Here is a 17043-nt window from a genome sequence, read left to right as displayed (position 1 = left end):
GCTAAACATATGTTCTTTTAATTCAACAAATCTTTCAAAAGTTACCCGATTGTCTAACATCAACTAACAAACAGGTAATCAGTGGCTATACCTGTGCCCTTCCCTCTTGTATGATTTTCAGTTCCATATATTCTGAGCCTTAGCTTGAATAGATTTAATGGCATTGATGTTTCTTAGAGCTCATATAATAAGTAAATCTTCTGAACCCATGGCAACTTCAGAATTGTACCTATTGGTTATGAAATAATTTCTTCAAAAATCATGATACTGTGAACAAATGAAGTAGCTGCTCTTCGAGTAAACTTTCCATTTAGAGTTTTTCATAAACATACAATAGTGATAAGACAGTAGTTCATTTTTTTTCTTAACATTGTGAGTTTTCATGCTAACTAGGATATAATTTTACTAGTTTTTTAATTGTATTGTAGAAATATAAAAATGTATTGGGGAAATTTATCCATTAATCAGAAGCATTTCTATTAGATATTTTTAAAGACTCAAAAATAGAATATATTTAGATAGGGTCTATAACTTACTAACTACTGGTAAACTATTATTGGCAAAGAATTGGAAAAAAATAAAAATAAAGATGTTCCAGGTTAACACTTCTGCTAGTTATCCATATAATATTGGCAGCTGTCATATCAGTTGTCTGCTTATTATTAACAGTATTTGATTGTTGTCAAATATTCAATGAAGCTAAGAATGTTATTATGTAATATCATTTTTAATTTAATCACAAGTCCTGAAAAAGCTCCTGGCCATGAGCCAAAGTAAGAACGAATATGCTTAGGGGAAGATAAGAGAAATGTCTTTGTTCTCCCATTGCTTCTTTAATGATTCTATACTACTATTTCTTCTATATTAATGTAACTCTTGTCCTGCAGCAAGTTTTTCCATGGCGAGTTGGCCATGGCAAGTTTCCCGTGCCGAGTTGTCCTAGACCTGTGTTGTTCACAGCATCACAAATTCAGTTCTTAAATCTTTATTTTTTCCCCAAAATTGCATTTTCCTCTTCGTTTTTAGAACTGCCTTCAGTTTTACAATTTCAGTCAAACCAAATCTGTTGCTGAGTAACAGTAAGTCAAACATTCATGCATACACAGAAACCTAGACAGTCATCTACAAACTTGTTTTCCCATGTTGTCTATTTAATTAAATCTCTAACATAGAGAGTGGGGGGGGGGGAAGAGGCTTAATTCTTAGAATATGCCATACAAAAAAACCCACCCAAAATATGACATTGTGCTGGTTTCCAACCTAGTAAATGAGAAATGTAAGTATTTGAATTAAGATTTGTATACAGATTGTGCATTGAATCGGATGGAAAGAGGGCTATTTCTAGCTGTTTTCTAAATAATCAAAGTGGGAAGCATCCTGTGGTCAATGTTTGTTCACAACTCCTTCAACAAGAACCTGATTAGCAACTTTCATATAATGGGTACATAACAGGGAAGATTCTTGCTATCTTTTCTTAAAAAAACTATAAAAACTCAACAAAACTACATTTTTAATCTTTCTTCTGTTATTTAATGAATCTTGAATCTTGAAATAAAAACATTTAAATTTTAAGATATTTAGTGATGTTTGACCATTGTTTCCTGTAATTGTTTCTCATGACTATATAAATTTGATTAATAATGTTTAATAATAATTCAGCATTGGTTAAATCTGTTGTCCCTTGATACTTACACTTAATCTGCTGATGATTTCTAAGATACTTTTGATGTATTGAATTACTTTTCTTTTTATGAATTGTGATGGTTGTGCCCTAGCATATTTTTTAAAAGTTCTGTAGTTACCCATTGCATTAAAGGATGCAGTAAAGGTAATCTATTTTCTCTGTACGGAGCTCTGGGCTGCTGCAATGTGTTTTTGCTCATCTGAATACTATTTGTAGAGGTGATTGTTTCTTTGTCACTTTGGTATTGTAGCATTGTTTTGTATGTGTCAATGTGATGTTTTTTTTAATATACCCAAGTCTGAAGTCTTCCATTGCTTTCTCTGCTGATGAGAATATCTAGGAAAGATAGTCTGTTATTGTTCTCTTCTTCTCTTGTGAATTTGATACTCTTTTAAATGTGCTATTGATAGTTTTGTGCATGTTCTTTACTTGTCCTTTTTTATTATGTCAAAACTATTGTTGACAAAAAGGTTCTCATTTTGCACTGTATGGGTTATTATTCCCAAACAGTGCGTGCGTATTTCTGCTATGAATCCTGAGTTGGGCGATTCCATGGGGATTTCTCTTATATTTTTATCTATCTATCCATCACACTGAAAGTAAACAGTGAGGCAGAGATCTTTAACTTCCACAATCCTAGGTATTTCATTTTCTGTATTTTTACTAAGTTTTGTATTTATCTCTTCCTATCTTTACCTTATTTTCCTTTTCTTTCAGTTCATGAGCTCTTTGTAGGACTTTATCTTCTTTATCTCATTTTTCCCTATGACAGTTGGACTAGAATCAGACACACTTGAGTAATCCTCAGGGCCTCCTCAGGGTGCCGTCGGCTAGACAATGTCAGCTGGCGACCCCCCAGTGGGAGCGCCAGCCCTATGGAAACAACTCCCCCTTGAGCTTCGGATGGCCCCGGATCTCCGGTCCTTTCGCCGCAGCCTCAAAACACTCCTTTTCCATCAGGCTGACCTGGACTGACAGGGATTTTAATTATGTTTTTAATTTTTAACCGGGATACTTGCAGGACCATCTGCTACCGGGAACGAATTCCCATCGCCCAGTACGCTCGCACAGAGAAGGCCTCCTCAGGGTACCGTCAGCTAGACAATGTCGGCTTGCGACCCCCAGGGGAAGAGCCTTCTCTGTGGGAGCACCAGCCCTGTGGAACCAGCTCCCCCCTGAGCTTCGGATGGCCCAAGATCTCCGGTCCTTTCGCTGCAGCCTCAAAACACTCCTTTTCCATCAGGCTGACCTGGACTGACAGGGATTTTAATTATGTTTTTAATTTTTAACTTAATTTTAATTTTAATTTAATTTATTCTACTGGGGCCATTAATTTAATTTCTTTCTAACTTTTGTATTATTGTATTTTATTGTTGTTAGCCGCCCTGAGTCCTTCGGGAGATAGGGCGGCATATAAGTCCCAATAATAAATAAATAAATAAAGTTTGTAGTAAAATTTCTACACTTGCTCTGAACATAGAACCCTTTATATCTCAGAAAGGACTTTTAAAACTTTACAGCAGACATGTCAAACACAAGGCCCGCGGGCCACAAACGGCCCGCCACATGATTGAATCCGGCCCGCACAACTCTCCCAGAAATTACAAAGGTCCGGCCCCCACCACCTTGGCGCCGGCCCGGCTGAGCACTTGCTCAGTAGGAGGCAAGTGCACGTGGGCTGGTGGAACCCAGCACCATTTGCATCTCATTAGTCTCCTGCGGCTCCAAAAAAAAAGTGGAGGAGGAAGAGGTAGGAGGTAAGAGGGAGTGAGGTGGAACACGGGGGGGGGGAGGACGAGCAACACCTAGCCGGTGAGGGGGAGAGATGCCCAGGCAGGAAGGCAGACTTGAGGTAGCTGGAGAAAGAGCCACAGATGGCTCCTCTGCCGGGCTTCTTTCGCACACGGGCTCCTTTGCCGGGCACTGCTGAGAGTGAGCAGAGGCGCCCGACCTGGATCCTGCAAGGCTTAAATCAATGGTGTAAAAAGTTCAATGGAAGACGACCGTTCCCTTGAGACTTATTTAATTTTGGATTTGCATATGCTGCTTACTGGACAATCTTTGGAAGGCAGAGACCAAAGGCTTTTTCTCTGCATGGGCTGTCCAAACTGATGTGTGAGTGACACGCTTTTGGGGGTGGGGGGGCCGATCATGGTAAACAGCTTGCATGGGAGTTTCAGCAAGGGGTTCACGCTTATTCTGCATCCCTTCACTGGATGAAAAGAGATTTGGTGGAGGGTGGGAAGCCAGGGAATGCCTGGACAGAATTGCTGTTTGGGCTTGCACTTTCTTTTCCCAAGGAGCAAGGCTGCCGTTTTCTGCCAGTGCTCTGAAACCCATCTGTGCTATTTTATAAATGAGGAGACCAAAAAAAAAAAATCTGATTAGAGTGCAAGCAAGAGCAGAGGCGATCAGGGCTCTAAGGAGCTGAGGAAAGGGGTCTGGGACATCTTTTATTTGGGGCAGGGGAAAGAAAGGGAGTTTACCCACTGATGCAAATTCCTAGCTGGCCTGCCTTGTTTTCAGCGCCACTCTGGCTACCCGCCATCCACCTGCCAAGTCGCGGAGGACAAAAGAAACTACTGAGGTCTCCAAAGAAGCAGATGGTGGCAGGCCGAAGGCCGGTCGACCAAGTGGGGGGGGGCGGGTTGGGCCCCGTTTACCTTTCGAGCCACAGGAACCGGCCTGCTCTTCCAACAGGGGCGCGTCTCGGCTAGGGCCTTCCAGGATCCGGGCTGGGCGCCTCTGCTTGCTGCTCCGGCTCCTCTGCCGGGCTTGTTTCACGTGCGAGCTACTTTGCCAGGCGCTGCTGAGAGCGAGCAGAGGCGGTCGGCCTGGATCCTGCAAGGGCCGGCCGAAATGCGCCCCCAGTAGCACCAAGCAAAGTAGCTCGCACGAGAAACAAGCCCAGCAGAGGAGCCCATGTGTGAAAGAAGCCTGGCAGAGGAGCCGGAGCGGCTCCACTGCTGGGGGCGCATCTTGGCTGGACCTTGCAGGATCCGGGCCAGGCACCTCTGCTCGCCCTCAGCAGCTCCCGGCAAAGTAGCTCGCACGCGAAACAAGCCGGGCAGAGGAGCCAGAGCAGCGAGCAGAGGCGCCCGGCCCGGATCCTGCAAGGCCCGGCCGAGACGCGCCCCCAGCAGCGGAGCTGCTCCGGCTCCTCTGCCTGGCTTGTTTCGCGTGTGAGCTACTTTGCTGGGCGCTGCTGAGGACGAGCAGAGGTGCCCGGCCCGGATCCTGGAAGGCCCCGGCCAAGACGCGCCCCCAGCAGCGTCAGGCAAAGTAGCTCGCACACGAAACAGGCCCGGCAGAGGAGCCTGTGCATGAAAGAAGCTCGGCAGAGGAGCTGGAGCGGCTCCGCTGCTGGGGGCGCATCTCGGCCAGGCCTTGCAGGATACGGGCCGGGCGCCTCTGCTTGCCGCTCCGGCTCCTCTGCCGGGCTTCTTTCACGTGTGAGCTACTTTGCCAGCCGCTGCTGAGGGCGAGCAGAGGCACCCGGCCCGGATCCTGCAAGGCCCCGGCCGAGACGCGCCCCCAGCAGCGTAGCCACTCCGGCTCCTCTGCCAGGCTTCTTTCGCGTGCGAGCTTCTTTGCCTGAGGCTGCTGGGGGCGCGTCTCGGCCGGGGCCTTGCAGGATCCAGGCCGGGCGTCTTTGCTCGTCGCTCCGGCTCCTCTGCCGGGCTTGTTTCGCGTGCGAGCTACTTTGCCGGCCGCTGCTGAGGGAAGATCTCTGGAGAGGAGCATAAGGTGGCAGGGACGCTGCATGAGGGAAGGCTGCTCCCACAAGCCAGCATCCTTTCCACGCATGAGTGGAAATGGGGATTCCCTTTCAAGAAGGGCCAGCCTCCCTCATGCAGGACTGGGAAGTGCTGCTCCCTGCCTCCTCTTGCTCTCCAGAGATCTGTCAAGGCAGAAGAAGGAACACTCTCTCTCTCTCTCTCTCTCTCTGTCTCTCTCTCTCTCTCTCTCTCTCTCTCTCTCTCTCCCTCCCTCCCTCCCTCCCTCCCTCCCTCTCTCTCTCTCTCTCTCTCTCTCTCTTTCTCTCTCTCTCTCTCTCTCCATCTGAGCTAACAAACTACCAATCATGCCTGGGCTTGGGAAGAAGGCCCTTTCCATCCTCTGCACATGCTTGGCTGCAGATGTTTGGGGAGGTGAAGAGCTTGTGGGGCAATGTGCTGGCCACGCCCACTTGGTCACGCCCACCTGGCCACGCCCACCCGGCCCCCTGAGGGCAACCATAAGGCTGATGTGGCCCTCAGTGAAATTGAGTTTGACACCCCTGCTTTACAGAGTTTCCAAAGTATTTCATGGCACTTACTCTTATCTGCTGTTCTCCAGAACTGTTGGACTAAACTCCCAGTATCCCCTCCTTGCATGGCCATTTGATCCCACTTGAAATATATTTATCCCTGCATATGTTAACTTGTTTTGGATCCTAGCCCTTCAAAGCAAGTGGTACAAATTATCTAAGCCTTACAGTGTGAAAAATGCAACCATATTTGATTCAATTCCTAGGGTGACAATTAGACCTGGTATGGTAATTTTTGACATGTCACAATTAGGTAATCAATAAGGTATCTATTTCTATTTTTCACAACTTTTAACTTTTATAACATTGTTTACTGGATATAAAAAACAAATCATACAAAAATATTGATTATTGACATAAGGTATGTGAAGTACATGGAATAATATGAAACACAATTTACTTGTAAATTATCATAATTCAGTATGCCTATTTTCCTGACAGTACTTTGTATAAGAGTCAAAGATATTGCATGTTGTTTAGATGTGAAAAGCCATTAATTTTTATAAGCTTCTCTGTTATTCTGTGAGTTTTGCCTATTTTCTATTCTAATTGTAATAAATACAATTTGAAAGCAAGATTTCGACAAGGAAAAGAATATGGGCAGCCAAGGAATGTTACTTTATGTAATTAAAGTATTTTTATTCATGCATTCATTCTGGTTTTGACCTCAATGAATTGGAAGACTTCCAAAGTAGTATTATACTATTGTTTTAATCTGGCTGACAAGCAAGCTTAGAAAGGTCATTCACTGATGATGGTGACTGAGATTTTCTAATACAACTGTAGCATAGCTAAATAGCAAAAGTCATTAAAAACAAACTATGCATCATAGGGCTTACCATTTACTGTTTTCCAGTTTACCAGTATTTTTTACTTCTAAAAATATTGTCAGGATTCAAACAAGTCTTTAAGACACTCCCAGGGACTTGGACATCTTCAATGGAATTTCTTTGGAGAGATCATTGTACCATATAGTTAAGTTGCTTTGCAAGTTTCCACCACTTCAAAAGACATTTGTCAAATGAAATAGGAAATTACTGGTTTGATGACTGAGGGCAGGCAGGGAGACCTAAATACCCAAGCCACTCTGGGCCTATTATAGCCATAGATGGATGGATAGATAAAACAGATAAGATAGATAGATTCATTGTCCCAAAGATATATTTATTTATTCTGTTGCAAATGTGAAAACAGTTAAAATGAATATGATGTGAATAATATCTCTAAAGCAGCTGTCAAATTTTGGGCTGCATTTAGTATTCTTTTTCAATTAAATGCTTACAAGAGGTAAAAACCACACCTGTCCTTCTTAAATTCAAATGTTTTTGAGCTTGTATGTGCATGTGTATACATCTAGACAGATAGATATAGATAAGGTAGTGTCACTTTCAGCTGCTGCCTTAACTGCAATTTAGTGCAGCTAGATGCTTTGTTGTCACATGGTTATAGCTAGGTAGATTAATAGGGAGTTCTGTCTGGAAATTTCTTTCCTGTTATTGTTCTCCCTCAGCTGCTGATGGTGAAGTTAATTCTCTTTAGTTTTGTCATGCTCCGAAGCACACATTGCCAAGCTATGATAAGCTTTACAAGGAAAAATGAGCCACAATGTCCATCAAAGTCTTAAACTTGCATTTTAAACTTTGCCCTGACCTGATGTGCCATTCAAAATGCTTCAAAAGATTATTTTTTAAAGAAAGGTTCAATATGTCCCGAGGCTATCGGTTTTGAGTTAAACTGGGTGAAGTAGAAATATTTTACTCATCAGCTTTGCAGTCACAGAGTTTGCCTCAGCTAGAACAAAACTGCTGAGGCATTTAGAGAAAATTAACCCCCCATCCTGGCAGCCAGATGTGACTGGTTTCTGATGAATGCACATGAGTGGGTTGAAAAATCAAGAGACTGTGAAATTCCTGTCAGGTCCGTACAGTGCAGAATGGGCTATTGACTGCTTTCTATATTTCCCTCCATCATTCTTCTTGAACACTGCCATTAATTTCCTCTCCCACTCTGACTTATTTTTTTCCCCTTTCCTCTTTTAGCTCTCTCTGCTGCAAAAGAAGCTGCACAGGGTATTGGTGGAATACTTCAAATTGCAAGCCTTCTATAACCAAGCCAAGCTCGGGAAGTTGCAAGTAGCCTCTCATGAGACTGTTCAGAAAATATTAGCCTTGAAGGTAGGTGTCTGAAGAAAGGATCGTTCTGATCTAGCTTAAAAAGCAAATCATGAGTAGTGTGATGAAGCGTTAAAATCATATCCCATCTGAGTTATGTAAATTTTTAACTTCTTTAATAAAGTGGAATTGCATGAAGAATGAATTCAGTGGGAAATATATGACTCCTGGATATACAGTATTTTTTAAAGAAAAAGGGGACATTGAAATTTAAAAATTATAGTGGTTGCCAAAATATTTCAGAATATGATAAACCCCTCTTTGTGTATTATTACTATAGGAAACAACTTGTTGATTTTTTTTATTTTTGATTTGTGCCAGTTAGGTTACCTATTTATATAAAGACAGATAACAAATAGCATTTACTTACAGCTGTACTCCCACTTAGTACTCCCACAAGATTAATCATGCTTGTTTGGCTTTGGAGTAATTTTTTCATGGATTTTCCAGACATTTTTAGGACTATGTAAATCATTCAGAGAGATTCTTGGAACTGGAAAGGTAAGTGAAGTCTCCCAAAGATTTAGGTTTACCTTAAAAGCCTTCCCAGATCATCTGGTGTGCCATACTGAACCTTCAGGAACATACTCATTGCCATGAGTGAAGGGCTTCTCTAAATGATTTGACAACCCTTACATTTATATTTAAAGAGATGTCTTTATTTCAGAAAATAGCAATATTTCTTTAAGACTACATATCTGTCTTTTTTTTTAAAATCCCATTTATATCCCGCCCTTCTCCGAAGACTCAGGGCGGCTTACAATTTAAAGCACAAATCAATGTGCTTAGCAATAGCCTTCATTCTATGTATATGCCTGCTTATTAGGGCTTTCGCCCCCCCGCCAATCTTTGAGATTTTGATGGGAACAGAGAAATTTCTGGAGTAAAATGGAAACAGAGGAATTAAAAATACTAATGTCCTCTATCCCAGGGGTCCCTAACCCCTGGTCCATGGACCGGTACCGGGCCACGGCATGCCAGCAACCAGTCCACACAAACAAGCAAAGCCCCATCCATGGGATGCAGGCAACACACAAATTCACACATTCTCCAGTCTGCGGAAAAACTTTTCTCCACGGAACCGGCCCCTAGTGCCCAAAGGTTTGGGGACCTCTCCTCTACCCCATATGCCACTCTAAGCCAATATGATACTTAACATTCAAACCAGCATATTTCAAACATCTCTAGTTTTTAATTTCTTCCTCTGATACAAAGTAGCCACAGAAACAAGAAGTTCTTTCCTTCAGATAGATTTTCTACTAATACCAATTACCTCCTGTACTGTTTAGTTCTCAACAGCTACCCTATTTATTTCCTTAAAAGGGAAAACATTTGAAAAATAACTTTTAACAGGAAACTCAATGGAGAAAAAAAAATTAAAAGGCACAGTAAAGTTTTTCCCTAACACAATTACAGCCACCAGTTTAATTTTGAGCTTTACATGAAATTGGAGGGAGAAGTTAATTAGGCCCTAATAATTACAAGAGAATGAATAAGCAAAAGTTAGGGCTTTACCCAGGATAGCTTGCATGCTCATATCCAGGTATAATATATAACTGACTGGAAATCTATATGTTGTATTAATTAACACAGGGAACTATCTAGTCTCATCCATCTCCTCCTCAAGAATGAAAAACCAAGGTTCACTAAATAAATTGTTGCTAATGACTTCCTATGTCAGGCTTTCTCATCTACCCACCCACCCACCCATCCATATAGGTATACCATCACTAACATAAAAATCATTAAGATATATCTCTTCAACAGATCTTTATTGATTTTAAGGTTAAACTATGCTGTTAATTGTAGGATATTGTTCTATGACTATTAACACAGCAGTGCTCAGATAGTTTACTAAATGTTTTATAAATAGAAAATGCTGGTTCTCAAGGATATAATTTGTGATGACTGCTACTAAATTACTTAGTTGAGGACCACTGGAATGGACAAATGTTTTCCCAACTTCCAGTTCAAAAACATGTTTTACCCTGGTTAATTGGATCAAATTCTGCTGAGAGATCAAGCAGAATCAATAGTCACATTCCCATTACACTCTAATAAATATTTGATCTCATCTGATTTGAGTCCTTCCCCCATCTCTCTTACAAGAGGTTACCTGTCAGAGCAACAGTGTGTGATTTGGCTGCAAAACAAGACTAGAAACAAGATTGTAAAAATTGTCTGCTTCATGAAATTCCAGTCTTCTTTCCAATGTTTTCTGAAATATTGCTATTACTTGACTAAATTAGCTAGGATACTTTGCTTGGGCAGGAGTCCTCAACCCCTGGTCTGTGGATGGCACTGGTATACAGCATGCCAGAAACTGGGCCGCACAAACAAGTGAAGCCCCATCCATTGGATGCAGGCAGCACACAAAACCACATACTCTCTGGTATGCAGAAAAACCTCTGTCCACAGAACCAGTCCCTGGTGCCCAAAAGGTTGGGGGCCACTGTGCTAGGGTGTCTTTCCTGAAAACTGTCCATTCCTAGCTCTTCCTTGTTCTGGCTTCCTTCAACTGATCTGCTGGGTTGTTTTTATTTTTTAGTATATTATTGACTTACATTCCAGTTTTCTTAGCATCGCTACTCTTTATCAGGCTATACATAGCTTGATCTTAATTAGTTGGCTGTTTCCCTAAATCATGGCTATGTTAACATCATATTCTGTTTTGTATTTCTTTCTATTTGGAGTCTGAATGCAATCCTTTTATTCTTCAAATGACCCATATCCACTTATACTAGATCTGTTTAGATTAGTGTGAACTCAGCATGCCAGAAAACTAATAGTTCAATCACTTCAGTTCAAAAGAGCCTCAGATGTATCATCTATGCAAAGCAATTCTTCAAGTCTCTGAAGTGGGAATTTGGAATGCCTCAAATAGATTATATCAACCTTTGTTTTTTCTTGAAATAAACCTACTTATAGATATCCAAGTATGAATAAAAATATCTCTCTCTCTCTCTCTCTCTCTCTCTCTCTCTCTCTCTCTGTGTGTGTGTGTGTGTGTGTGTGTGTGTGTGTGTAGGTTCTTGGTGCTGTCTGAGCTTGGTTATTTCATCACCTAGGTAACACCACTGGTACTCCAAGCTCAGACAGCACCAAGGACCCCTCATTTCAATCCTGAGCAAATGTATCATAGGATACTAAAGCAATCAACATAAATCATAATAAGATAATAAAAGAAATCAACATAAATTATGATATACAACAACAAGTTGTAGTCATAAGAATCTAAGGAAATAAGTAATAGGACAGATGAGAAGGATAAGTAATACAGCCCTACAGAGCATGGACAGTGTCGTGGGAATTAGTTGTTTCACAGAGTGATAACATGGGGAGGAAAAACTCTCTTTGTGTCTGATTATTTTGGCATTCAATGCCCTATAGCGTCATCTTGAGGGAAGAATTGAAACAGATTATGTCCAGGATGTGAGGGGTCTGTAGATATTTTCACAGCCCTCTTTCTGGCTCATGCATTATATAAGTCTGTCTATCTGCATCTACAGTATATCTACATCTATCTACATCTACATCTGTATACATATACAGAGACACATATATGCAGGATAAAAATATAATAGACTAATCATTTATGGCTTCCTCCAAACCAGGGTAGCAATCTATGATGTAATACTACAGTTTAAAGAGAGCTCTTACACTATACTCCATTGTTTGGACATAATAGGAAATTTTGGTTTAATAAATGCTGACACATTTGCTGAAGTATAATGCATGAAAGGAAAAGGAGGGCAAGCTCAAGTATGCACCGCAGAGTTATACAGTTCATTCTAAATGTGATAAACTTTATTTGTGAGACAAAGATAGTTACTTCTGAATAGACCACATCAGGCTTAGAATTTGCAGTTATTCCAGAAATTTGTATAAAATTTATTTGGCAGATGTTGAAAATGATGTGTTTAATGGCATGAGGGCTCAGGGCTTGTGATACATAATATCTTTTTTTAAAAAAACATGCTGTGCATCACCATCAGTACTGTGATACTACTGATGATCTAGATGATATTTTCATGACTGTACAATTTACATTTAAAACAATGCTGAATGAACAATTTATTTTTATGCCATTATTAAGCATTTTGAAAGATGTTAAGACCGTGTGCAACATTAGTCCATTTTGTCTGATTAACGCTAACCCATCTTATATTTAATTTTGAGCTCCTCTCTTAAAATATACCATGCTGGGTCAGAACTTTAAGAAGCTTCCTTGCTTTTGTTACTTCCTGATTTAATTATGGTCATTTAACACAACTTCATTATCTATGCTGCTGTATCATTGATTATAAACATACCTACTGAACTCTTAATCATGGCTCCAAAGAAGATTGTCTTATTTAAAGGTTTAAAATTTCATCATTTAATTTAATTATCTTTTCTCAGAAGTGAGAAGGAAATGAAAAGCCTCATGTGGGTAAAGTATCCATGGGGCACTGTAGAGAAGCATTTTTGCCACAAATTCGCTAATTCTAGCTATAATCACTAGCAATGTTTTTGTTTTACAGACTGGTATGATTTGGCAAAAGAATAAAATTGCTTTTAAAGTACAAAAATAATTATGAACCACTTGAAACGTAATGTCTGTGTTTTATTTCTCATCAGAATTCATTAGTGTGTAACATCAATAATTTAGCCCATCATTTGCCAACACTGACTTGGCTCAGTAGTTCAATCATGTAACCCTGTAAACTCACTTTCCATTAAAATGAATGTTGCTGACAAAGGATAACTAAAGAGATACTTCATTTATTAGCTAAAGAGATACTTCATTTATCAACATTTTTAAATTAGGAGTTTGGGACCACAGACATTTAGCTGGATAAAATATTTCAAGAAATCTATACTAAAGGACAAAAGATGTATGTGGGATCATCTCACGTTATTCAAAATGACAAAGGCCTTTACATTTGTTTGTGTGTATGGGTGGATAATGTGGTTTATCACACTCCTCCAGAGCCAGGAAGAAGCACTTGCAAATGATCAAGTGACCCATAGGATGACAACCTGGCTGTAAAACAATGAAGTCCTTTATCTTTATAGAATTAGGAGTGATTTCTCTACAGCTGTTTTTCCATGTAACAATCCATACTGAAGTCAGCCTGCATGGGTTAAACCTATCTGGGTACTGTAGGAAATATTCTGATAGCTGGCTTAGCAGATACCAAAGACTGAGGGCCTCAGAATCTAACATACTGTTAAGTGAATCAGTGTTTAATCATACAGCACATCTGTCATACAAAAAGTCTATACATAAGCAAATTTTCTTTCTATTTCTGAACAGCATTTTGAAGACTTAATTTGAAATTTATCACAATAGCTATTACTTTTCTCCACTTTTTAAAATAATTTCTGTGATAGTCTGTGATTCTTCATCCTAATGACTTGTTAGATTATCATTAAGAGAACTGGCAAAGAGAACAGGACAGTTGTTCAAGGATCTAAACACATACTTGTGACACTGTACTTTAGGCTAGTGTACTTATTTCTTTGTATATTATTGACATTAATTCAAGGCAGGGAGAAATTTGCTACTGTCATGCGGATGTTATTTGGCTTTCCAGTCAATTGGTGAGAAAGCTTGGATGGAGAAACATACTTGATGTGTCATTAGGCTGCCTACGTTTGTCATCCAAATTGATTCCTAAACCATTGTTTATTTCAAACACAGTTCTACTCTATGGATACATTGATAAAATAATGTTATAAAGCATACTTTATTTCTTTAATGCCATTCTCTGTTCTTTATTGCAACACTACATATAGGTGAATTCATAGAGGCAAAGTATTTTGGATAGACAACAGAAAACTTTCCTGGATATCAGCCCACTGTATCCTTCTTCTTTTAGATTCTCTCTTCCCTTTCTTCTTCTTCAGACAGTGGAAGATTGTAAGTTCTTTGACTTTTCAAGCATCTTGCTGTTTTTTTTCTTTTGACTTAGAAACAGGAGGAGCTGTTCTTGCTTTATGTTAGAAACATTGTTTCTACCTTCTTTCTTCCAAATTCCAGTGTATATAGTTTTTGTATCAGAAAATATTTCCCCACGGTGGTACAGTATTGCAAAGCCTCTGCTATGCTATCGCAATGCAAGTATAAGTTCATGTCTGTTTGCTTGGAAATAAACACAATATCAATATGTCTTACTAATGAGTATGCATATAAAGTGCATTGTCATTTTCCTAAGATTATATTCAAAGATGTGAAAGAAAGGGACAATGGGGAAACTCTGAGCAGACTTTATTTTTTATTTTTTTTGCAGAGTTATGTGGAAGAAGATTTATTTAGTTCTCTGCCTTGTTTGTCATTCCAAATGTTATCCTAATGCAACTCTTTGCTAAAAGTTAAGGAAACACTTGCAATTATTCACAACTGGAAGTGCAAATAGGGTCTCAAAAATAAATGGATGGAATTCAGGCTGGTCCACAATGTTCAGCATATTTTATTTCCTGAATTTACAGCATTCATTCCATCCCATCCTACCCAACTGTAGATGCAATGTGAAAACAAGCTGGCAAGCAGCTTTGCAGTCTGAAGTTATTACCATCAGCAACAGTAAAAGTGCACACTGTTGCCCACACAAAAATCACTGTCACAAGTTTTACAATAAAGTAATTAGCTTATATGAAAGACCAGAATAATGAAGCCAAATAATCAAACAAAAATGTCAGAAATATTATAGATTGGTGAGTGTGTCATCTGGTACAGAAATGAGCCAAATGTTATAGTAATAGAAAAATAGAGAGAGAGCAATTAATAGACACTTATAATGTAAATAACAAATAGCTTTGTGTTCTAGATGGAATAGCTGTAATTTATTCTGATGCCTTTATATCTTTAAGTGGCCCGTATTCAATAAAGACTCATTTAAACATGTGTGGCTATTTAATGCAAACTGAGTCTTCTAAGGAAATATCTCAGTCCATAAACATGCACACAGCAAAACATAAAGATTTTGAATTGTTTTGCAAATAATGTTAGCTTTTGAGCTTTGTATGCGACCTCAACTATCCCAGTTTGTAAGTTGGAAAGGGATCTTGCAATATTAAACAAATGGGAAAAAAAGAGAAAATCCTGTTCATCTACCTATTGGCATTTAAAATTCCTAATTCCAGTTTGCCAATTCATGGTGTATTTCATACATTACTAGTTTATTTTCTAATATGCTTTCTGTTTTCAAGTTTCTTACTATGTAGCCATTTTCTCTGCATATATAAACTTTTGTCAATGCAGCTCATTGTTGACTATATTTTTTTAGATTATTGAAAGATTTACTCTCCTTCCTCCTAATCTTTCCTCTGTGACTTCAGATAGATATCAATATCCTCCAGTAACAGACTTCTGAAAATACTGTAATGTTTATTCTATAATAACCATCATTTGTTACAAATAAGTGTATCTAGAATTCAATTTCAGAATCAGCTGGAGAAAGGTATGAAGCATCTTTACAAAATTTAATGAACTACAACACCTTGTTAAGCATATCTTCTGTAATGTTCTTTACATAACTGCAAACTAGATCATATACTTTCAGCTTTTTATGGACTTTGCCAAATAAACATAATTCTTTGATTATATGACTCTTACATTCTGAACCTGTGTCTCTCTTTCTTACTCCTCCCTTTGTCAATACTTTTTCTTTGAATCAGAGCATGCAAAAAGATCCAGTCTGGTGCAGTGGTTAAGGTATCTTGCTAGAAACTGGGAAACTTTGAATTCTAGTCCCATCTTAGATATGAAACCAATTAGTTAGCTTTGGGCCAATCAGTCTTTCATCCCTAGGAAGAGAGGCAATGGCAAACTGCTTTCAAAAAACATTACCAAGAAAACTGCAGTGACTAATCCATGCAATTTTCCAGGAGTCAAAAAACTGAAAGTAACCCCCTAAAAGTGTATATATTTAGACAGGAATACTTGTGTAGGAAATTATCTCTTATTGAATTCTAATTCCCCTAATCAATTTAAATGTAACTTCTGTTTTGAGGTTCAAGAGCCTTATTCTTTGGCATGTGCAAGTTATGGTTTGCACTACTGATCCAAGTGGATGACTCCAGTATCCTTATAGGAAAGCCAGCATACATTTGGTCTTTTTCCATGGAAAGATGATGTTTGAATTTAAATTCATGGCATGGCTTTTATCTGTCTATTATCTGCATCTCCATTTGGCATATCTGCATACTCTTAGTAATAAAGGTGTTTGTTTAACAAGGTTGTCCATTTTCACCTTTTCATTTATTTAAATGTCTTACTTATGTCATGCATGGTTCCATCCAGTTTTTCCTGAAAGATAGAACTGCTTTACTCCTAGATGGAATTTTTTAAATAGAAAGTTGAAACAGAAATAAAGCATTGCTTCTTCCTAATAAGAACCTTCTATATTTTTATTATTATGGTCAAATGTTTGTTCTTATGTATTTTAAGCTGCTGTCCTAAACACAATTATTAAAGAAAAAAGTATGCAAATCAGATTAGTGGCCTTTGAAGCACTATTATTTTCAAAATGCATTCCTACAATTAAAGTTTCAGTATACTAAAAACAAAGCCTTATTTCTAGAATGAAAGTTGTCATGCCACATCCTTGGAAAAACTGATTTTAAAAAAGTTCAGATTAATGAGTATTCTGGATGAAGCAGTGCACTCAGCTAATCCCATTCTAGGTAGAGTCAGTATTCTTTATAGTCTACATTTCCTACTAAATCATTACAAAAGGAACAAAGATGTGTTTGAAATAATTGGTCCTGACAAATCTTGATTCAGATGTCACAATTTACTTCTAATTTATAGATCACTTTCTGATTTATCTTAGCAATGAACCAGGCTATAGGAAGCATTTATTTGGAATTCAAAGTGTGTTCTCCCTCATTCT

At 39.1% G+C, this 17043-nt stretch overlaps 1 protein-coding gene across 1 annotated transcript in view; it reads left to right on the top strand.

Moving 5' to 3' along the window:
• CCDC178 (coiled-coil domain containing 178) overlaps positions 1-17043 on the top strand; it is a 164116-nt gene that overhangs the window by 145113 nt on the left and 1960 nt on the right. The window contains exon 19 of the mRNA XM_083360755.1: positions 8033-8167. Coding sequence (XP_083216881.1) covers positions 8033-8167 — 135 coding nt within the window. The remainder of the gene's footprint in view (positions 1-8032; positions 8168-17043) is intronic.

The sequence above is a fragment of the Vipera ursinii genome (assembly GCF_947247035.1).
Source record: "Vipera ursinii genome assembly, chromosome: 3".
Classification (NCBI taxonomy): Eukaryota; Metazoa; Chordata; class Lepidosauria; order Squamata; family Viperidae; genus Vipera; species Vipera ursinii.
The sequence above is the reverse complement of the archived record's forward strand: the minus strand, read 5'-3'. Positions and strand labels throughout refer to the sequence as shown.